This window comes from Cygnus atratus, chromosome 19 (assembly GCF_013377495.2).
Source record: "Cygnus atratus isolate AKBS03 ecotype Queensland, Australia chromosome 19, CAtr_DNAZoo_HiC_assembly, whole genome shotgun sequence".
NCBI classification, from domain to species: domain Eukaryota; kingdom Metazoa; phylum Chordata; class Aves; order Anseriformes; family Anatidae; genus Cygnus; species Cygnus atratus.
In genome coordinates, this window is record NC_066380.1 from 2,221,921 (window position 1) to 2,246,044 (window position 24,124).

The 24,124-nt window shown below is 37.1% G+C and overlaps 3 protein-coding genes across 9 annotated transcripts in view; 1 reads left to right on the forward strand and 2 right to left on the reverse strand.

The window, feature by feature from the left end:
- The window catches only part of MRRF (mitochondrial ribosome recycling factor), a 217,363-nt gene that overhangs the window by 120,416 nt on the left and 72,823 nt on the right, over window positions 1-24,124 (reverse strand). The window lies entirely within an intron of this gene.
- Window positions 1-24,124, reverse strand: part of MORN5 (MORN repeat containing 5) — a 173,696-nt gene that overhangs the window by 76,755 nt on the left and 72,817 nt on the right. The window lies entirely within an intron of this gene.
- TTLL11 (tubulin tyrosine ligase like 11) overlaps window positions 1-24,124 on the forward strand; it is a 43,725-nt gene that overhangs the window by 4,761 nt on the left and 14,840 nt on the right. The window contains 5 exon segments of the mRNA XM_035555362.1: window positions 832-928; window positions 2,410-2,543; window positions 8,963-9,538; window positions 10,166-10,261; window positions 10,784-10,902. Coding sequence (XP_035411255.1) covers window positions 832-928; window positions 2,410-2,543; window positions 8,963-9,538; window positions 10,166-10,261; window positions 10,784-10,902 — 1,022 coding nt within the window.

A 24,124-nucleotide genomic window follows, 5' to 3' on the forward strand; every position in this document is an offset into this window, starting at 1 on the left:
TTTCAATTTACTGCATCTTGGACACCAATGTAAACCTGCTTGCTCAGGAAGTCCGTGGCAGTTGCAACTTACTATTACTTTACAACACCATTGCTAACTGGCTACGGCTGTCCCCGAAATAGGGAGCAGTGATGTCTCCTGCTCGTGCGAGACTTGGAGCACGTGGAGGTGCCGCACGCGGTGGGGACGAGGCCACCACTGGTGTGGGTGCAACCTGTGAAAAGGGATTTGGATTACCGAGCTGTAGGGGAGGGCACGAAATAGAAGCCACGGGATTGCTTGTACTAAATTGTGATATATTTAAGAATAGAACTTAGTAACTGGCAGTATGACAATTAATTCCTAACCTCTGGTGATTTTTTTTCCCTCGATGGTTGCTTATCACCCCTTAAACTGGGAAGGAAAACAAAGCAAAAAGCATTATCAGGTTTTGTTTACTTCCCAGTTGTAGCCATTTGCTATTGCTGTGCCTTCGTGTGCTGGGATTAAGTGCTTCTTATTGAACTTTATTCCCTGTAATAGTATTTCAAATTACAAGTGAGTCATGCCTTAATTGTTGTTGATAACAAGCTCTAAATTTCTCAGATAGATCCTGTGCCTCAGCAGTTTTTGTTTTTTTGCTTCTATAAGCCTTTTCCCATTCAACATCTTGAACTTAACTGCCTTGAACTGATAAAAATGTTCTTAGTTTTGCAACCACAATACAGAGCATGTTTCAATTGACAGAGTACTATTCTTGAATGATTTGTATGTAATATGAGCATTTAGAAAAATAAGGAATCAATGAGTATTGCCAGTTTGCTTCAAAACTTGTCTCCTTCTCTTTTCTAGTTTCCTTTTGGCAGACGCTTGCCATGCGATATCTATTGGCACGGGGTGTCATTTCACGATAATGATATATTCTCAGGTCAAGTCAACAAGTTCCCAGGTACCTTATTTATGTTTCTATTTTGAACGAGTGCTTACAAAACATGATTAATTGTTATTGGGCTTACTATTTTCTGTGAGAGTCATCTGCCTAACCAGTTGATAGTATTTTTAGCATATTATTTTTGGTAGGTGAAATCTGCTTAGGGGGGTGTGAATACCAGAATGTGTACCTTAAGCGATTTGTGAACTGAAGTTTGTTTTACAGAGGAGGAGGTTTTAATTAAAAGAATATATTCATATATGAATTTAGGGGGGAAAAAAAGTCTTAGGTTGTGATTTAAGTGGACTAACTATGCAATTATTGATAGCATAATTGATAGCGGTGTTGTATCTTTGGATTTATTTATTTTTTTCAGATTGGAAAGAATCTATTTTGCTTCATACTTTGGTCTAGCTCAGAAAGAAGCTCAAAGCAGAGCTCCTCAAATGGATTTTTAATATTGAAGAGTTCTTGCCAGCCCTCATCTTATTACGACTATTCTACTTTTTTTAAGCTCCCTTTTTTGTTGTTTAATCTCTGTTGAAATCTCTCTAAATAAGAGCAAGGAGCTTAGGTATTGACTTATCTAAGCGCTTTACTTCAGATTTACTGCTGCTGTTAGTATGCTGTGAGAATAAGAAACCTCGGATATCGAACTTGATGCTCTATTTACCTTAACTTTCTCCTGTCTATGAGCAGTTCACATTCAAATAGGAAATGGTATAGTTTTCTGGGGGTTTAAATCTCAGTGTTACCTCTGTGTTGTGGGCTCTACACGGTGAGTGAATGGAGCGCACAGTAGTCAAGAAACACGGAGTCCTGCAGAACTAGAAGTGGTTTCCGGGAATGTTGCTCTGACTTGATGCTGGATTTTACTGAGTTCCTTCTATTGAAGAAGAGTAAAGAAAGCCCACACATCCTGCTCTCTCTGAGACAGAAGCTGCAGCATGACCTAGTTGTAATGTTTAAAAGCATGCAATCAACACAGGAGAATAACCTGGAATGCTCCAGTCCTGGGAGATCCAAGCGTGAGATTCAAAGCTGCATAAAGGCTTTGTAAGTTCTGCTGCTCACAAAGCAGCCTGTTCTTTCTGATACAGTTACATAAAGGAGTGGGAAGTAAACACAAAGTGGTAGATTATATTTAAGTGACGTTGTTTCCTATTCCTGGAATGTTAGCAGGCTAGGGCAATAATTTTGGATTGTAGCGAAGACAGAAGTTGCTACTGGACTAGAGCTTTCCCTCTCTTTATTCTAAGTTTTGGAGAATCAAATTGATCTTTTTCTTGCGTGATATGGTAATATAATAGGTAATGTGTCAGGAAAATGCTACAGGTATTTTGTCAGATTAAAAACTTGGAAAGGTTTTCAGCTTTATTGAAAGCCGTGGCTGTAGTGCCTACCAGTAGGGTGAGTAATGATGCGACAGTTTACTTTCAGGATGAGACTTTACTGTGGATTCCTCATCACTCTTAAATACTGTCTGTTATTTTTCCCAGGCATGACAGAGATGGTACGTAAAATTACACTGAGTCGGGCAGTGAGAACAATGCAAGATCTGTTTCCTGTAGAATATAACTTCTATCCTCGATCCTGGATTCTGCCAGAAGAATTTCCCCTCTTTGTGGATGAGGTAGATTACTTGTACTGAGAACGATACATATAACTTGTTGGATGTTGCCATAGACATCATATACTTGTTGTCACCACGTCATTCTTAAGTTTTTCATACATACCAGATTATTTAAAATCACACTTAGGTGCTACGTATGGTATTTTTTCAATTTGCTTGAGATCAGACATAGTCAGGATGAACTGCTTTTGATTATGTTCTAGAATTTTTTTTTTTTTTAAAAAAAAAGCTTCCCTGCAATACCAGAAGAGTTGTCTGGAAATTAGATGATAGAAACATAATCCCTTTCCCTGCATATTCCACTGAGTGTAAAAGGACTAAAGGAGTTTCAGCACAGTAGTGTGTGGAATGTGGTATCTCATCAGGTTCATTATTGATGAAGTGTTCCTTGTCCATCCTGTCCATTTCATCTAAATTCTTCAAAACAAAGTTTTGTAGTGTGTTTTTAAATATACTCGTACCTTCCTGAGTAGATGCTTGTTTAAATCTCGTCAAGCTGTTTCTTTGTTTAATTATTCAGAATGTGATAAAATGCCATGCTTATTCAGCTTTTTTTCCGAGGATAAAAAAGTGCTGTGTGTTGGTGCTCGGTCCTATTATTACAAATAGTTTTAAAATTACATGTGCTTGTTTTAGCCTCATCTGACTTGCCCAGTGCATTCTTGTATTCGACAGTATCCTTTGCTTGGAAAAGTGAGAGAAGAAGATACAGCATAGAAGTGTAATGAAGTCTGTATGTTACTTTTTAGATAATTACCATACCCACAATCCAATTAAATCCATGAACATCTATCTTTTAAATATATACTCCTCAAGTGTGCTGGGTCACTGCCGTGGCGCTGCTGGTAACAGTAAAAATGAATAAAATCCCAATAGTACTTCACAGCTTTATTGCTTTAGATGTAAGGCCAATTTGTAAAAAGGAGTGTAAATTATCCAACAAATTTAGAAATGACAGGTAGATAAGTGAAAATAACTTGGAAGTAAACTTTCAAAATGGCGCACTGGGGTTTTAGCAATGATTCTTTTGGGAACCATGCCTGTCTCAGTTACAAGGCACTGATTAACTGAGCAGCACGTAGCAATGTGGTCTGTACATCAGGTTAAATGCACAGACAGACACGCACACTGTCAGCAGGTGGCACTGCGAATAAATACTTTTCTCTGGTTGAACGGTTGCTGGAGTGAAAATGATTTGGTTTTTGTTCCAAGAATAACAGATGTCCAGTAACACACTCCTAGGAGTTTCCTTTGCATATGTTTTTCCATCTGTGTTTGAGAGAAGCATAGTTCTTGTTATCAAACATTATATTTTATGTTGTAAGAGTGTGTTTGGCTTAACATGAGTTTGTAATGTAAGTCCTCTAAAACAAGAAAGTACAAAACAAAAGTGCTGTCAGCTTCTTCATTTTCCCACTTTCCTTCATACCTACATCCAGCTAGAAAACTCAAAAATTAACCTAGTGTTAACCTTCCATGCTTTAAAAAAGCAGTAATCGATGAGAGAACTGCACTCTTAAGTTTGTTGTGGATAAGCTTCATGCTGGGAAATACCAAGAAAATGGTAGTTCCCGTGGTGCCATTTATATTAAACTGAAATGGTGATGAGAATTTTTAATAAGGGGTTAAAAGTTGTTTTTACTTAGTAAGTATGTATGTGTCTATTTTAAATATTTACCGTTCTTAAGCCATCTGAAACATTCTCTGCTAAGGTGTCACCATAATGGAGATGAGTTACAGATAAGCAAGTCTCTCGAGTGTTGCAGTCATCACTACTTCACTAACTGTTAGAGAAGAATCTGTTGGAGTCTGTGTGATAACTCATTTCTGTTAGGAAATTCCAATTTCTGAAAAGTAACTAGCTTGGGATTCAAACCAAGACCTTGACTGCTCTCTTACTACCTTCTTTCTGTTGTCTGTGAGGATGATGAATAGCCCTAGTGTGATTAATTCTTATTAAGAATCTAATTTGGACAGTCTAATTTCCAGCACAGTGTATTTTTGGTGGCTTAATCAGGTTTCAGCTTTTGGATACCTCTTAGGCATAGGCATGAATATTCCATTCTTTGTGCTGTCAAGTCTTATAGCGCATTATATGTATTTCTTGGGGATACTATTTCATTCAGCCAGTGTTTTCCTCAAGAAGAGAGAACCTGCAACTGAATCAGATTTTCACACCATTAGACATCTAACTCTCTTTTTGCTGTTGGCTGTAAGCGGTTAGCATGTTTTTAAAAATAATTTCCTTCCGTCAAGCTAATTATAGTATGTAATTTTATTTAAACTAATTTTCCTATATGACTGATTTTTCTCAGTCTGGACAAGCTGCCTCATAAAGGGAGTTTGACAGAATGCAGTTGAGGCGATTGTGGAGAATTTCAGGATGACTGTTGAGAATTTTCTTGAAGATCAAGAAACCATCTTTGTTCTTCAAGCCGCTTGGTCTGCTGAAAAACGGATTGACTCCAGATTATTATTTCCCATGTATACTTTGTCTGGCATGTTTTGATGGCATAGAAGGCCTGAATAGTACAGAGAACGCTTTTGAAGCAGATCTGGAAAGGTGCTCAAATACCGGTCTGGAAAGACAAATGTCTAGAGGAAGTGTGGACGTAGTGCCATAATATACCAGTTGCGATAGGCTTTGTTGTGGACCTCGGGAAGTTACTTCTTTTGCAGTTAAATGCAAAGAGTAAAGCATGAGATTTTGATCTATCATAATACAAGAAGCCATTATATGAAATTAACTTGTCTAGCTCTGATTATTTCCAACGAAGGTCTTAATCTTGTGTGTTTTTTTTTCTCCTTCCCCTAGAATGGCTTCCCTGAGCAAATCAGTGGGGTTACTTTGTCATTTATGTATCCTTGTGGTATGTTATGGAAGCATGATTGCATTTAATGTCACAAGAATTTTAATTTAGAAACAAGAAGACAAACCTGAAACTGAAATGCATTGAATCTCTCCTCAGTTAGCCTATACCGAAATGCAAGTCGTCTGTTCTCTCGGCAGACTTCTTATATGATGTTCCTGCTGTCTTTGCTGGTCAGAGAAATGAGTTATCTTGTTCGATGATGAGAACAAAACAGAGAATTGTCTTGCTTTATTTTTTGAAGCCAGCATGTAAGGAGCACATGGCATTTAGACTTGTACGATATCCTGGCCTCTCTCTGTAGTAAACACAAATCTTGTTCTGACCTCAAACAGCAACCAATGATTGTTAAAACGCAGGATTTCAAAAGCAGGTCACTGTTGCATCTTTAACAATAGTCCCCAGAAAGCATTATCTTTTTTGAAAAAGTACTGCTGCAGCAGAGCAAAAATAGCCTGAGGCGTGTATGATAGACATGGGGAACAGCAGGCAGATTGCCCTGTTCATTTCAAAGGGTTCTTTATTATTTCTGCCCTAGTAGACCATGATTGCCACTTTGTATGTACGGCTCGAATCATAGTAGAGCATGTTTAGTTGTGGAGGTTCAAGATTAGCCACGTATCTTTCTGGGATACTGACTTGAACAAAGTGTAAGCTAGAAAGAATCCTCCAGTACGCAGCTTTATGTCGCGGAATGGGAGGATTATTCTTCACTGGTAAAAGGACCAGGAGATGAATTGAAATTTGAATTTTATAGTGTTACATTTTGAAAATTACAGTTTGTGCTCTAACAACGTCTTTCCTGCTAAGTGTTTGCGAATGCAGTGCTGCTAGATTTACACCCTTTGGGGTTGCATCGGAATGCAGAGAACAGCAATAGAACTGGATTGAGCTGCAACGGGCTCCTCACTAGGGTGCTGTTGCTTTACCGTGAACTTAAAGGACTGCCAGAGGGGGTGACATGGCAGTTTGTTTTCCATTGCTTGCTCAGTCCTTGACCTCCAAACCAATTGCAGATAGTACCACTCCCTGGGTTCTCTCTCAGTCTATGCCAGTGGATCACTAAATTACCATTGCAGTTACCAAACAGGCCCTGATGGCAGTGTGAGCACCCCCGGTGCTGTCTGCAGTTGCAGAGATTGTGCACAAGTCTTTGGTCAGCCAGGACCTCACGTAGCTACATTTTTGGCTTGGATGCCTCTGGAGGCTGAAACATGTGAACTTCACTGGCTTAACTGTGTTCATACTCTTTCCTTGCTACATGTTTTGCTTATTTATATGAATAGTGTTTAAAATTCATCTTAGGTAACTTTAAATTCTTCCTGACTTTCATTCTCAATTTCACTTCTCCTGTTTGAGGCATCCAAATGTCTATTGTTCTTACTTTTGCTCTACAAGTGATAAATAAACAAAAACTTTTTTTAGGCAGTGGGAGATACGCGTATAACATCAGAGATCTGATATTCAGCAGTTGTGTCAAGTCCTTACGGTGACCTAGTTTATCTTTCTGATTTTTTTTTTTTGTCTTCAGATAAAATGCTTTGAAGCTTGCAAAGTGTAGGTTTGCTACTTGGGAATGTGAACTTTGTAGGCAATTTAGATGGCATAATTGCTTTTTTCTCTGATGGAAAAAGTTTTGAGTAAATATATGTAGTTTACAAAAATGCAGATTTTAGTCTGGTAGTTATTGATGTCATATTTAACTCTGTTTCACTGTATCCAGTTGGGAATGATACTAGCTTTGAACTTTCCCTGCTAAATGAATGTATCAGCTTAACCATTCAAAGGCCAAAACAACCTTATTACAATACTTATGTTTATTTCTGCCAGCCGTTAACACAGTCTGTTCCAAAAGGAACTGTCTGATTTTTCTTAAAGATAACTGCTTCTCTAGGGAAGAAAAATGTCGTTGTCTTTTTTTCAGTGACTTCTTTATGCGACTCCCATTAGTTTCTTAACCCCCAACCTTCAAATATATTATTGTTGTTTCCAAGAAGCTGGTGCCTGTAAAAGGCTGTTTTCTGTTAAAGTGCCAAGCCCTGTTTATGCCCCAGAAATCAAGTTGCTGATGTCAGCATGCACAGATCATGGAGGGATTGAGCAAAAGGTTCAGACTCAATGGCTTCTTGAAGATGAGGCATTAGGATCTAGATTTGAGTTTTAGAACTTTATTTATTATTACCACTTTCTCTGTGAAGATATAGACCCTCTCTGTGATCCTGTAATTCTCTTTACAGAAATCACTTTTGAGTTTCATCTTACGAGGCCCTATCTGAGTAAGATGTAACAGAGTAAGTTCATTTGTGAATGTGTGACTGTGGAAATGATGTTTTCTGGAATTATCCTATTAACATAATTTGTTAGCAGTACAGAGTAATTGACACATTTTTAAAGAAATACGCAAACTGGAAGCAATTCTCTGCGAAGGAGGTGAAATGTATCTTCTTTATTGACTTCTCTAAGCTTTTTTGACTATTAAAATGCATTATGTCTGTGTAGATGTTGGTGTTAGCTGCTTGCAAGCTCATACGCTAGAGTGCACTGTGTTTCATGCTGAACCACCACAGAAACGGTGAACGTGGGAACACGGACTGAACATCTGCACTAGCTGGAGGAAGTGACAGTCCAGGCATGGAGTGCTGTGCAGATTCATCCAAAGGTTTCCATTTGTTACTGAACACCATCAAATTCTCCCCCAGCTTTATTCTGTCCTCATTTCACACTAGGTACATCTAAAGAAAGCATCTGAATTGTCATGAGAAATGAACAGACTTTCTCAATACAAATCAAAGCCACTGGTATGAGTTGTTGAAATAGTGATAGATTTTTTTCTCTTGTATTGGATAGAAAGCTGGTAATCGCATGCCAGGCCTGAGAGGAATTATGGTGTAATTTAGAAAAAAAAAAACTTCATTTTGGAGAATGGTAGTAGGTAGCAACTGAAGCATAAACTGTATGTTTTATTTTGTAAACTTGTGGTGTTTGCTCAATATCTGCATGTGGCTCAATATTCCTTAGTTTTACTAATATTGGGTATCTCGACTGTGAAAAAACATCTAGTGGTAGAAAAAGATATTATCGGTGCCGAAGTTTTACTTTATCTTCTTTTCTTCCTGTATTGCATTCATGCCTCAATAAATAAGGTGCTTTTTCCTTAGGTTAATGATTATTTTTGTCAATAATTGTTCAAAATGCAACACAAAAGTTTAACTTTGCAGTTTCATACACACTAATGACTAGTAGAATGGACCTCATGAGTTATACAGCATTTCATTCTGTAAATGGGTGCGTAACAAGTTCCTGGAATCATTAATACAATGGCTTGTTAAATAAAAAGCCCTTTTATCTGCACTGGTAACTCTCCACTCAGGTTTGTTTTTGTGCTTGTCAGTACTGTTTATCTTCTGCCTTTTTTGTGTGGTGTTCACTACTATAGTGATGTGATCGTGTGATTTATTTTATGAATGCGAATGCAATTTTTTGGCTTTCATAGTATCAGCCCTTCTTCCCCCTAGTTAGTGTCCTTCTTTATAATTCTTTTCCTCCTAGGTTCAGATGATGAAAGAGAGCGATCCATCCTGGAAGCCCACTTTTATCGTAAAACCTGACGGAGGGTGCCAGGGGGATGGAATCTACCTCGTTAAAGACCCAAACGACGTCAGACTGACGGGAAGCCTCCAGAGCCGGCCAGCTGTGGTCCAGGAATATATTTGCAAACCCCTGCTTGTTGACAAGCTGAAATTTGATATTCGTCTTTATGTCTTACTGAAATCTTTAGAACCCTTAGAGATTTATATAGCCAAAGATGGACTTTCTAGATTTTGTACAGAGCCCTATCAAGAGCCCACTGTAAAAAATTTGCACCAGGTTTTTATGCACTTAACCAATTATTCACTAAATATCCATAGTGGGAATTTCATCCATTCTGACAATGCAAACACTGGCAGCAAGAGGACATTTTCAAGCATTCTGTGCAGACTGTCTTCCAGAGGAGCTGATGTCAAAAAGGTTTGGTCAGATATAATTTCACTGGTGATTAAAACAATTATTGCACTGACTCCAGAACTGAAGGTTTACTATCAGTCCGACATACCGGCGGGAAAGCCTGGGCCAACTTGCTTCCAGGTGGGTTGAGATTTTTGTTAGGGATGCAGTTAGCTCTGTGCATGGATTAATTTTCTGGATCTGTTCTTCCTTTTTCTAAAAGCTGCTTTTAGTTTTGCTGCTGATCACTGGTTGGATGTAGTGGAAAGAGGAGTAGCAGATGGAAGCTGGGCAATGCATTGTGTGAGCTCCCAGCTTAGGTTCTCCTCACCCAGGTTTTACCTTACAGATCTCAGTCACCTGACCTATGTTACTTCTGGCTGTAAACATATGGAGAACTTTTAATGCAGATCAATCGTTAATATCAGTATTCCCTCCAGGTTCCATCTTCTAGGTATTATAGCTATGAAGCTTTGCCGTTGCCCAATGGAGCTATGACAATGGCAGTTTTAAGACCCAATCGTGATAGGTGCTGAAATTCTGTGTTGACAGATGCACTATTTAGAGATGGGGGTAGTGTGAAAGTAGGCAGTAAGATCAAAGACAAATGGCTGGAGTAATTATTCAGCAATATGTTGTGATTTTCAATTATTTCTTTTGTTGCTCAAATGTTAATTCTAACCAAATGTTGATATTTGGATGACCATTGCATTCTCTGGAAGAACACCATAAGTAGAAGGAAAGTAACACGCTGCTTGTTATGCACAGATTTTAGGCTTTGACATTCTCCTGATGAAAAACTTGAAGCCCATGTTACTAGAAGTAAATGCAAATCCCAGCATGAGAATAGAACATGAGCAAGAGGTAAGACTTCTCAACGTGATTGTGATATTGGAATGAAGTTGTTTAGGCTTGGTTTTCTGGTCCTTTTCCTTGTTTGAAAGATGAAAGCTGTTTGCTGATATGAAACCTCCAAGGTTTTTTGTAATTCCCTGCTTTGAAATCATTGCTAATCTTATACCCTTGAAATATGACTTATTGGAATTGTGAAAGCTTTCCATCATCTTTGTCATAAATACATTTATTCAACATCCTCTTCAGTTGACTTAATTGTATTTAGAGGATTGCTACTTTTTTCATATTTTTATACATAATATAAATGGTAACATTGGCAACAATCTTTTTTTTTAATCTTGATTTACCAGAGAAATAACTAAAAGCTGTTGTAATATACTAAAATATTAAGGTATTTGCTTATTCTTTAAGTGTTCTGTAATCTATCACTGTGTATTTAAAATGTATATGATATGCATAAATTTTTAAAAGATGTAGAGTAGGTAATGCTCTGTTCTTCACTGAGTAATTGTATCCTTTTGTAAATTAAAGCTCTCTCCTGGGGTATTTGAAAATGTCCCAAGTCCTGTTGATGAAGAAGTGAAAGTAGCTGTTATCAGAGACACTCTTCGTCTAGTGGACCCTCAGAAAAAGAAGAGAAAAGATATCCAGTAAGTGTTTTGACTTTTTTTTATTTGCGCCTTGCAATAATTACAAAAACAAAATACTTTTTCTCAATTATGTTAGTTTATCCAGGAAACTGTGCTCCCAACTGTCCTTGTGTGACTTCTTTTGCATCCACAGTGTTAATTCTTTCAAAGAAGCTTGCAGGATATTAATCAGTGGCTTGATACAAAAATGAATACTCACATTTGTGGAAGTGTCAGGTACATCTGTTGGTTATTTCCAGTGTATAAACTCATCTAGAAATGAGAGGAACTGCCTGTTGCAGCTTGCACAGAAATGCTTGTGGTAGGATCAGTCTGAGAGACTTAATGCCTTCTGTTTTAAGGAAGCACCTTGTTTTAAGCCGTTCCTTAGAGACACGAAAAGGTGATGTATTTATTTATTAATGTTTTTATTTATAAGCCTGCCTCCATGCCAGGATATCTATTTGGTTCTTCTTTTGTCACTTATTGGCAAGCTTAAATATGTTTCTCATGTTCTGTGTTGATTTCAAGGGTAATTTTGCTGTCCTTTTTTAGAAAGAAATACTCAAAAGAATTGTATAGGAACATTTCTTTAATACATGCTAAAGAGTCCCCTGAACAAGACATGACTGATAATATTTACAAGTGCTATTGTAATATTATTATTAGATCAAAATATTTTTTCAGAGGCAGTGCTACGCGTATAGGTTGCTGTGGTCAGTGTATAGAATGTCTTGCAAAGCAACCAGTGCTGTGTTACCTGCACTTAACCTTCACCCTTAAGATTACTTCAGTGCTTGGAGCTGGAAAAAGATTTCTTTTTAACCTGCAATTATGTAACTATTTTTTTTAATGCTGATTTTCATGTCAAGCATTCATTAACTACATATTGGATATGGAAAAAAGGCAAGCGATGATTGCAACAAAAAATCCTGGGGAATGCTAGTGTGTGTCTGGAAAGCTTATTCAACTGAGAATTCTTCTCCAATACATTTAGACTGCTAAATAATTTAAAACAGGATTAGTCAGTCATGAGAAAAATTATGGGCTCTTCCCAGCAAGAATTCATCAGTGATGCAGCTTTTTCAGCATAATCTATTGAATAATGTCTGTGTATCTGCACCATAAGACAATCCTATCTGTTTGCGCATAAGGTGATTGTCCTGTAGCTCCTTGTATGATACGTGGGAAGTCGTGTGACAGCTCCATACTCACTCAGCTGAGATCTACCCCTCCTACTTCCAAGTACATTTCATTGAAGAGGGAATGGTGTGTGGAGCTTCTTGAGAGAGACATGGTCTTACTGTAAGCTTCAAGTAAAGGTCATTGTAAACCTCCATGGGTGATTAGAACACCAAAGTAAAAGCAAAATGTGATCTGAGCTCCAGTTGTGTTTTCCTTGTCTTCAGGAGCAAAGATTTGCAATGCTTTCTCTTTGTCTTTTCTCTCACTCTTTTCGTCTTTTCAATGCCTTTCAGCTAATTCTAACCTGTGCTTCCCCATTCCTTCTCCAAACATTCCTACCAGTAGCTACAGAAATGGCATCCCTGTAAGTTCGCAGGATGAAGATAATAGTTGACTGGATATAGAAAGCTGGACGGAATTTTATCTATCCACTCTAGTACTTTTAGTCTAATTGTGCTTGGCAGCAGGGAAAGCAAAATTTGGCCTATTAGTATAAAAAAAAAAAAAACAAACCAAACACTGAAAGATTTCCTGTTCTGACAGATAACAAGGCAGCAAACACTGCAGACTCTAGTTTTGATGCTAATTAGTTAATGGACATTAATCTATGTAAAGTTCTAACAATATATTTAACACTACATTTGAACACAGGGAACACACATTGAGAAGTCTGAGCTGCATCTCTGGTAAATATTTTGCTGTGGAGACGGATTTGATTTCCCTCTAATTATCTACCAGATTAAAATAAATGAAGCATCTAAATGAAAGTGAGTTTTAGAAGTCATCCTAAGTACTTCATTATCACGAAAGATTAATAGCTCAGAAAAACTTCTAGTTTCACTTTTCCTCATTTTTATGGAGTTTTGATTATTTTTTCTCCGTCCTTTAATGTTACATATCACATTGAAAGATAAGTTACGTTCAGTCAGATTAGTGCAGTTTCTCATGCCATACATACGCTTAATTTTTCCAACACTATTCTAGTGTTTACATCCAGCAATCACTGGTAATTATCTTGGCAGTGACAATAGTCAGTCACTGAAAATCTGTAGTGACACAGGCAGAGGCCTGGGGAGCGGCTTCTGAAATCAAGGGAGGAGGCAGAGAATCAGCTGCATGTTTTGTGCTTTGTTTTACTTTCTTGCTCATCTTCTTAAAAAAAAAAAAAAAATAATCCAGCTAAGAATGCACTGTTTAAAAACAAACAAACAAACAAAACCCACAAAAAACAGAAACCCTCTTTTTAATTTTTCCTAATGAAACCTTGCAGGACCCTAAACGTAGAGCCTTTTTTGCCCTACCTTTGGTTCCTAGACTAGTTCTCTTTTTCTTAGGCATTCTTAATTCAGAACTCAGATTTCACTCATAATTAAGAACTTAAAACATTTAATAAAATAATGTGGAAGCTGCCTAACCCTTTGCTTTGGGTTGTGTGGCAGTACTGTCTTCATAGATTTTTAAGGCTTGAGTCGAACATTTTAGTCGTGCAGTCCGATTACATGGAATAAATTCGTGGCTGAGCTATTTTGTTGGAAAGCCCGAATTTCATACTCCTGTGTAAATCTGTTAAATATTGTCAAACAAAGCTTACTTTCTCCTAGCATTACTAGAGAGTCAGTTCAGAAGCTACTGATGGCAGTCATGTTGATTTCTGTTTTGAACACCTGTCACTACTAATTTCTGAATTACCATGGTGTTTTTTCCAGCTTACATTTTATAAGCAATTGTAGCTCTTTTGACTTGAATTTATGATCTAGTAAAGACCTTTGCTGCCAGCTGGTCACTGTATCGTCAGGACAGAGCGTTCTTTTAGTGGGAAATATAATGTGGAGGGAGAAGGGAAAAAAAAAGTGGAAAGGGAAAGAGGCAGGAAGGGGCAGGATGTAGTTTGGAATGAGTATCATGTAGAGTTTGGTGGCACGTGTCCCTTCACAGGGCTAAGAAGCGATCACAGTATGCATGTGTATCCACATCTATAATAGGCAACAAGGTCAGAAAGGTTGGCTGCACTCAGAGTGAAATACTTGACACGTGATAGGGTAAAGGGCTGGACTGTGCTCCACAAAGCTTCATGCAAAATTATTACCTTTTCAGAAACACAGCAGTATTACAAGTCTTTTGTTTAAGACTTGCTTCTTGCAGCCGAGGTACTGTTCACAGGTAGCAGGGATTTGAGCCTAAAGGAAATTTCCACAATTAAATGAGTGGTCTAATGAGACCAAGCAGCATTTGAAGTAAATCAACATTACTTGTGCAAACAGCAGTTGGAATAAAGTAATTACTGATGCAAATCATTGTTTATATTGTTCTTCCAACAGAAGATCCACTTCAAAAAGCTTTGCAAACTTCTACTTTTTTGTGCCTGATTTTGAATCTCTGTAGTAGTAAAAGGATTTAGTTTCATTACTTGTTTAATTATTACCAATTTTTCTTAAATCGCATTAGATTTGAGGAGCAAAAAGGAGTCTCAGCCTTGTATACAAATATTGTATATTCTCCACTGGATGTTTAGATGTAAATTATCTGGCCATATAATTACTAGCCATGAGTATCATTTGGAGTGGGTCTGCTCTGGATGTGTTAGGAAGATCACCTATATCATCTCATCCATGCTAATGATCTGCTTTCCTGTTCTGTCAAAAATATTTTTGTCCTAGTTTATTAATGCTAATTAATCCAGAGATAAGAGAATTCTTTATATTTGTGTTGCTGTTGTTTATTCTGCCCCAGTATGATCTCTTGGATTTACACGCCTGGTTTCTTACATGTTTCAAGACAGAAAATAAGTATTTTGCTCCTTTGACAAGGAAGGCATAGTATTATGACATGTTTATCATTATTAGAAATATGAGTTGCTCACGGAATAATATCTGCTTTATACTTGTTAGAGATGAAGGTGCAGCCCCCTAAATAATATAAAGACTTCTATTCAGAAGTTAAATAGCTATTGACAGAATAAAGAATTGAAACACTTTGGAAACCAAATGTAATTTAATCTGTGGCTGTTATAATCAATTCATTGTGTCCGCAAAAAAGACTTTGTTTTATTACCTATTCTGGTATTGCTGTTTCATTGGTAGTTTATCTTTTCTTGAGTGCTTGTTCTCTGTTCATACCTTTTTTTTTGTATTTGAATTCAGCCTTGAAATTTATTTGTGATGTTCTGATTATTTTTTTCTTCTTTTTAAAATATGTCAGGTATGATTCTCTTCTCTGGATTCCGTGGCTCCAGCAAATGTCAAATGTGATTAACCAATTTCCTGAGCACTAAGAGCCCCAATGTGGTCTCTCTCAAATTTTTTGCAAGATCAGCATGCAAACACTGGCTAATGTCACTCTGTTCAGAGAGCACCGTGTAAATATTAATGTGTGTCAGCTCGGCTCTTTTTCTCTAAGCATTATGTAGTTAGGAAGAAATTCTAGTCAGGGTTTTGTAGAACTTAATATACAAAAGATTTCACTCTTTTCTTGCACAAAACAAGGTAATTTGTGCTCTCTACTATATGGGATTACACATCTTTCCCACCTTAAACTTAAATGTTTTTCTTTGACATTGGACAAAGCTACTAGTTCCTAGGGGGAGAATATTTACCTGTATTAGGTAAATGTCCAGAAATCAGTGTTTTCTGCTCACATAGTTTCTATCTTAAAAATAACTTACGTTAAAGTGACAGCTTGAGGAGGTAAGTCATTTCCCCTCTGCTAGTGACCGTTGGGTCTATCCTTGCCTACTAAACTGCAAGTCTACGAAGGAGGAACGTGAGTTGTACTGAAAGGCCTGTTTAAGTCCTGTTTCTGTTTGGTATGTTTCACAGACATTTTCCAAATCTAAATGTTGTTCTTAATTCCTTGATATTGTGGGTCAGTTTCGAATTTACTTAAAAAAAAAAAAAAAAAAAAAAAAGTAAAAGAGGGTGGGGTGAGAGAACAGGAAATCATCTAGATGGCTACATTTCTATTTTTTACAGGTATTTTTAAAAATAGCTTCCTAACCTCCCCCAATGTTTAATAGAAATATGAAAATATGCCATGCAAAGAATATGATTATCCTAGATTTTGCTGATGAGTCATTCTTATTATTGATTATGGTGTTTATCTTGCTACTCATATTCTGAGGTTATAGTTATGTGATGGGGGTAGTTTAAGAGGGTCAGAAACTCAGTGCATAATCATATGGAGAGGCTGAGTGGTATAATAGTGGTGTTGCAGCTATTGCTGATCAGAAAATGGCTGTTCTTCAGTCCCGTTGTAAGGCATCTTAGTTTCTGCTTCTGTGCATAACTCTATTATGTTCTGTAGTGATTCATTACTCAGGGTAGTCAGTGTCTTTGGCATGATTATATGGGGTGAGTTTAGTACTTAAAAAAAAAAAAAAAAACACACTAAAATAAGCACATAATAAACCTAGCCATGTTAACACTAATATTTTGGATTACATTTGCTAATTGGCTTTTTTAGTGGAATCCTACAGCTTTAGGTTGATTCCTGTATTCCTTTGTTATCACTTGGAAGTCTGGTCAGGTTTTCAGCTATTCAAATGCTTCTCAAGCACCACCTCTTCATTCCAAGCCTTATTTCTGCCTGAGAGTGTATAAACTCATATGAATGGCTTTTTTGAGATTGATCTTTCTACTCTGGTTCATTTTAGAGGCTGACACAATTTTTTTCTCCATCAGTCAAAATGACCGAGCATTCATATTCAGCATCATTCTGCCAAAGCCCTTTGAAAGTACATTGAATTAGACCCGTTGTCTTTCCTAGAGGGTTTTTTGTTTTATTCCTTCATCAGGCAATCTGCCAACTTCAGTATCAATTCTTGTCCATTACATTAGCCCATGTGGCTTTTGAGGAGTTAGACATGTGGGGAAGACTTTTAAATTTGATGTTTGTCAATGTTACTTCAGTTCAGATCAGTGAAACGTTAACTTTGTTTTTCTGTAAATTGGGGAGTATTTATTTCAACTGCTATTTCTCATCCTGCTCAAGAAGAACTATCCTCAACTACTCCGTTCAGTTTTGTGAAGCAAACCTTATAGGTGCCTTGATCTTTGTTCTCTGTTCTTGCAATTCCAATTACTTCCCTGCTTCATTGTTAAGAGCTCTTAACGTTGTTGCTATTGATTAGGGCAAGCCCTCTTGGAAATTCTACGAGGCAGTGTGGGATGTCCCTCCTTGAAATGAAGGGAAGGATCTGTTAGTGCTTGACTCGCAGGAAAATTTTATATTGGTTTTAAGAGATGCTTAAAGGAAAGCAGCTCTTTCCTTTCCAGAGGAGTGCTTACTACAACAACAGAAGATATAATATTGAGTCCAGGACAGTGGTAAATAACTTGAATGTGCTGTAGCAGCAATCCTAGCAATTTTCTTTTGAAAATCTGCTGATACAAAGAAGATCAAATCTTTAAGTTTGTATGTGGCTCTATTTCCCATGTAATCTGAATGGTTTTAATTGACTAAAAATGCATAGCTTAAATATACACGAGCAGTAATAATGTCTCTTCAGAAACAGCTAAAACTGTACCCCTTGCATACAGTAGGAAGTCAGTGGTTCACCCCTTTGATATTTTCTCTATCAAATCATTACAGGAAAAGTTGGTTTTAGTAGTATGTGAGGTCAGTTTATGTACTGTTGTTATACAGAAGTATTACAGAAAAGCTTCATTTTTCTTCTTTGGAAGATTTTAGGTCTGATTCTATGCTCCAGTAAATATCCCTGTAGGTTACTAAGGTTTGCAAAGAATTCTTTGTTTTGCCAACCTGTCATTAGTGATATTTTTATCTTTTACTTTCTCCCATACAGAGTGCTTAAAGTTACTGCATTTTCTGTACAATATCCTATCTTGGATCATAACTTGCTACTTTGAACATCCAAGTTGTTAGAATTCTGGACAACAAATTAATTTATGATTATTCCCATTTTAACCTTTACCACTGGAAAAAAAAGTGCTGTTATTGCATAGTACATTTTTGTGCGTTGCTCCATGTTCATTTGCTCCTATATTGTATTTTAAACACATCTTGAATGTAGACTCTATTTTAGCTTCTGTGTAAAGAGTGAATTCAGTCTTACTTTGAATCTCTTGAAATGTTGCCCTGCTGAGGGACAGCTGGATTGGCTTGGAAAGTCCTAAGCAAGCAAGCTGATGACGGGTCCAGTTCCGTTAAAAATTTAATGGGCAAGAATTGATACGAATTGCACAATTGTAAAACGTTTAGCTTTCAGCACTGTGAAAGTAATTAATCCAAAAATGTAGTACATTTTTGTGGTAATTGGCATGCAGCAGTGCCTCTGGCTCTGGTGTGAACCTTTGTCTGTTTTTGTTATCAAACTGCGAACGGAGACCAGTTTGTCCAATTAGACTTGCATCCTCGTGTTTTGAGATGCAGCTCATCTAATTGCTTTTTTTATTGACATCTGTTTTCCTTCTTTTTGCTCTCTAAATTTTCTGATGAAAAATAGAGGAAGGTTTGAAAATGAACTATGGAATGTGACCTGTCAAGAGTGATTTCACTTTGAAATCTGAACTTTCCAAAGATTCTGGTATATCAAAACATGCTATAGCAATGACATCTCTTAGATATTCACATAGTCTTACATTTTAAGTTGATCGTTAAGCAGCCTTTTTGCTTCCTATTCTCTTGCTGTGATTCTCAAATGTAAAGGAAACCTTTGTGATAAAATACATAGCAAATAAGGTTTTTATCAGGATGTGTCACTTTAGTCTTTGTAGTGTAGCCACAAAAGTTGCTGTAATCTTCAAGGTTTGCCCAAGAAGGGAGGTCAGGAATACAGTAGGGTGGCTGCTTAGCTTCCTTCCCTGTGGCATAAAAATGAATGTGGAGGCAGTGAGCCTAAATACACCTTTGAATTCAGTTATTTGATTACAGGTTATAAATGACTCTTAATGGAAATAGAATCTGGCTTAAGGCACGCTATTTTGCATCACTCATAACCAACAGCAAGGACCGGGCAAGAATAGTACATTGACTTCACCAAGCCATAACAAGAAGCCTGATAGCAAGGCTTCATGGTGCTTGGTGGCTGTTAAAGCCTTGTTCAGTAAGTGACAGCAGAGATGTCCGAACACCTTTGGTCTGTGCTCCTGCTTTGACGGAATTCTAAGAAAATATGCTTTTGTCTTTTTTTCCCCCTCTTAAAACAAACGAAATCCCAACATAATCTCTGCAATACTTCAAAGTATTCCTGGGAGTCTTGTTGAATACAGAAGTGTGCTGTGTCCAGCCCTGCTGATGGCGAGCTTCAGCTGTAACAAGTGAAAAGTCAGATGAACCATGGTCTGCAGTTTGCTGAGGTTATGCTGGATAAGATTAAAACAAATAGTGATTTTGACCTTATTCATCAAGTTTTTAAGTGCATACTTAAGTGCTTTGCAGGGTTAGCCCTCTGTACCTTTGAGAGAGAGAAATTACTGTAAGTGGTAAGGCCATTCACCTTTCCCTTTTATCTTAGAGGTAAAGTGGCTTACCAAAAGAATATGGTAGGGAAGTCCTTGATGTTCTCAGATGTTTTTCCACCATTCAGAGCTTCTTGTATGTAGCCTAAGAAGCTGACATCTTTTCAGCCAGAATGGTTCTAGCACTTTTCTGCTGAACAAGAGCTTAATTTCCAACTAATTTTCCATATATGTCTCAGGTTGTTTTGGGCTTCTCTGCCTCAGTGATTTAGCCATCCATCCAGCTCTGAAAATATCTTTTTTGAAAGACGCTTAACCTGTACTAACTCTTAAGTTGTAAAACTGTCATATAGTAAAAGCTAAACAAATGTATTTGTGCCTAGTGAAATCTACTGAAGACAGCATTATTTCAGAGAAGAGCACTGCTTAGTGCGCTAACTAGAGTCTGTTCAGTAACACTCCAGATAAGGAAGCAACTTTCTGCATATAAACTTAATTCATTTGAAAATTAATTTGTTCCCCTTTATAGGAGAAGAAGAAAAAAGGTTGATTCTGTCCTCTGCACTTACTGTACAAACGCATCCTTTGGTAGACTGCACTAATCATAGCCTGTCTTGTGCAAGGAATAGGAGAAAAAGGAGCAGTTGCTTTCTTTAAGGAAAATGCTTAATATTTTAAAATACATTTTTAAAGAGTTGGTGATACATCTTTTTTCTTCGTCTTAGGATGTGCTATAGTTTCCTCTAGTTTTCAATACAAGAAAGCTGTTGAGTTCTGAAGTTACAAACTTCTGTCTTGAAATATGGGGCAGAGGCAATGTCTGCATGTCTTATCTTTCCAAGTGGCTTCACCAAATCTGCATGTTTGTGCAGGTAAAGTGAGTAGTAGTTAGGCTTGAATGCCAATTGTTTTTGTTTTTTTCCCTGACATTTCAAAGTTCTAATCATTTGAGCAGAGATTTTGCTATCAGCAAAATAATCTTCACCTCTGTTTAACACTATAGCTTGCTAACATGATCTAGTTTTTGGGTGATGTCTTGACTTACTGCAGGAGTGATGATTCCACTGCACTCTTGAGTATATAGATCTCTCATGGCTTTTGCATACGGTACAACTTCCGTTATTAACCTCTAGTGAAATGCTCCTTTGAATGAAATTTGGGTTTCACAATGTTAGCTTAATTGCCTTGCCTAAAATTAAGGGTATACAGGTACTTGACATTTTTCCCCTTTTACCTTATTGGACATAATGTTTATGTTGCACAGAAGCAACTCTTCTTTTATATTCATTTTTTCCATTTGGCCTGTAATGTAAACTCTAGTAACTTTTTTCCCACCAGATAGTTTGCATAAATGTGTACAAGCATTTACTATAAAGATAATTGTAGTGTATTTGTGTATATATGTATGTATGCATATACCATGTGCATGTGTATATTATTATATGTATAAAAATGTTTTATTTCTTAGCTGTCTCCTTGCCACCTTTACAGTCTGTATGTTGTGTACCTAAAGCTACTACTGGCTGTGACAGTTCTGAGTGCATGGAGTCTGTGGGGTGAGCCTTGAATGCTTTGGTAAATGAATGTTTTGGTGTCAAATCTTTGTAAGCTCTTCATGTGACTGTTGAGTTGCAGTGTACACTTTGTTCTCTCAGGCATGGCACAGTCCACAAACAAATTGATTTAAAAAAAAATAAGATTTCACGCAACCCAGAAGATGTTACAACAAATCGATCAGCCAAGAACATACGAAGGTACATCAGCTTATATACTACAAAAGAAACAAATCATTTCTGTGGCGTAGGGCTCTTGGGTCATATGACAATGTTTTATTGAGGTAAGAGTAAAATGGAATAAATTTATGCATGGGCATGGATTATATCTCTGAATCCCTGTGGAAAGTTCTTACATACAAATGCATTCTAAGAATTATTTATTTGCGATGTATTTAGATGTCACATTTGAGAATGGGAGAACTTTCTGTAGCAGATAGTTGTCAAAATTGATGCAGCTGTGAAATATAGAACAAATTAAAAGATATCATTACCCAAATCCAAGTAATTATAAGTAATATGATATAAGTCATTAAACATTCATTGTTCCACTTACCAGTTGGAATGGTGCTACATTACATGAGTGTTCACTGCTCTGGATCTGGACCCTTGCTATAAGCGAGCAGCTCTGTCCCTGCTGTCCTTTCCTTCCCTTCAGGGTTGTTGTCTTTGCCACGATAGATTCAGCTGTATCAAGTGTGTCAGGAAACAGCCAGGATATGGGTCCAGCTTTCAGAACGTAGTGCTTGTTTCCTTCTTACTGAAATACTGTGATTTGTTGGGGCAAAGTTGAAAATTATATATTCTCCTGGCAAAATATTTACTTTTCAAGACTTTTTCTATTGTAACTATGGGTTGAATGCAAGCGTTTATCTAGCTAGCATTTGTTCTTAAATAGACATGTAAGGAGAAATGAAGGAAAAATGGAGATTATCTCGGGTTTTTTTGCAGGAGCTTTATTATTCTCATCAGCTTCTGGCCATCAGAAAGTTGCTTGTTCTCAGGTACTGCACATAATGAGTATGAATATTAGATTATAACCATATCTGAAAGCTCCTTCCATATTCCCCTGTCTATACTCAAATAATAAAGGTGAGGGAGTGCAAAGCAAGTTTTTAAAGGGTGGCAAAATTAAGTGCTTGGGATTTTGGCTTGACTTAAGCACAGGCATTGAGCAGAAAAATAACATTTTCACTCTTACAGATGTCCTTCAGGTGTCAGTTCTGCAGAATCCTGGTTTTATTACATCAATCACAAGCAGCTTAAGGCTTCCAAAAACATAGTCACAGACAGATGTTGAGCCTGTCTGGGGATTAGAAATATCCTCTTCCATTAAGTATAAATTAACTTAATCACCAGGTATGAAAGATAAGCAGCATAAACATCATTCCCTGAAGCTTTCATTAAAATTAAAATTCTATTTAAAACTAGGCTTGTATTTTCTATGACTTGATCCCCCCTTCAAAGAGATTGTATCTGCTTGTAAATTTTTACAGTGACAGAGTGACAGAAATTAATGTATTGGGGGCAGTGATGTTCTCTATAATTTAACTTCTGCTTCTAGTTGTCTTTTAGAAGGAGAGATGATTGGCTTATTTTTAAATAATAATTGGTCTCTAGTCTCTGAAAAAATTGGAAAGCAATAAAACTGCCTAGCACCCAGTTGCCGCAAAATGAAAGCAAAGCCACATGACTGAACAGCAGTGTAATCATCACTAGTGTTATTTTGTGTATGTAGAATTCAACTGCTTAAATAGGAGGATTACTACTCATAAAATGCATTTGCACAGCTGCTTTCTGCTCCATTGGATGACAGGGTAAAGCTCCTTTTCTACCTTAGCATAATTGTGACTGCTTTCTAAGAATAATTTTCATATGGGAAGAAATACCTTGGGGCCTAGTATTTTTTTCTTTTTTTCGTGTTCTACAGTAAGATGCTTGGTGGCCCAATTTAATGTTGGGTTCAATATCTTAGCAGGCTTTACAACTGATGTGTCTTTGCTATGTCCTGCTATATAGTATTTTTAAGGCACACTTTCCTAAAGAAACAAAGGAAACTCTGGAGAAATAATGGGGTATGTAAGTACCTTAAAAGCAAATAGTAAATACAGATAAATCTATTAGGAATAATGAAAGCTACCCCTCCCACAAAAAATTATAAAATATTGGGGACCATACTTAATGATTTTTGTTCTACAGTATTTTTTTGGTACAGCGGAACAAGTCCTTCTATGCAGGTTTTGCATTGCTTGTGCTTTATTTCATTATAGTAATGCCATATTTCCTGCAGTACTCAAATAGATGACAGGGAATAGCATAAGCATTCAAAACTGCTATTACAGTAAAAGTAGCAAATCTTTAGATAATACTGACTGATATTACCATTGTTCTTAAAATGAGAAAGCTAGAACTAAAGAATCTCAATAATTGAGAAATAACTTTTTTTTTCAGCATATTGAATGTGACAGTCCTCAAAAGCGTTTCTTCCCTTAGAGTGTTACAGAATTAAAAACGGGTCAAGTGCCACTATGAGACCCTGTTAAATATTTATCCCAGGTATCTGGTATGTTTTCTGTCTCTAAAGGATGCCTCTCGTCTCTGAAGGATGGTGTGCTGCTTTATGAGTTCCTTTCATCACCTAGCAAGGTCAGAGTTTAACCAAACCAGACTTACCACAGTGTCACTGGTTGGCTAGCAGGTTTCAAACGGTTCAGTAGACTGAGGCTTAGTTTAAAATGGCAAGGGAATTAACTCAGCCTTTCTGACTTTACATTTGCATAATAGCCTTCTTGCAAACTTAAACATCTCTTTTCATATGTGTTTCTTTTAAAAGCACATTCGAAAACAAGCCCTGTCTGAGCTGGAAGATGCTAAGATCACAAGCACCTATATTGTCTAAAATATTCCATCGATACTGGAGCAAATGTGTTCATCAGGGCAGATAAAATCTGCTCCAATCTATGGACAATTCTTCAAATAACCAAATGACCCAGCTTCTGTACTGCTGAACTTCCTCTGTATTGGTGCTTTCTCTGGCTGGGTTGTCTTTGGAAGTTCCCGTGGTGTGTTGTCAAGGGAAGGATGTAGATC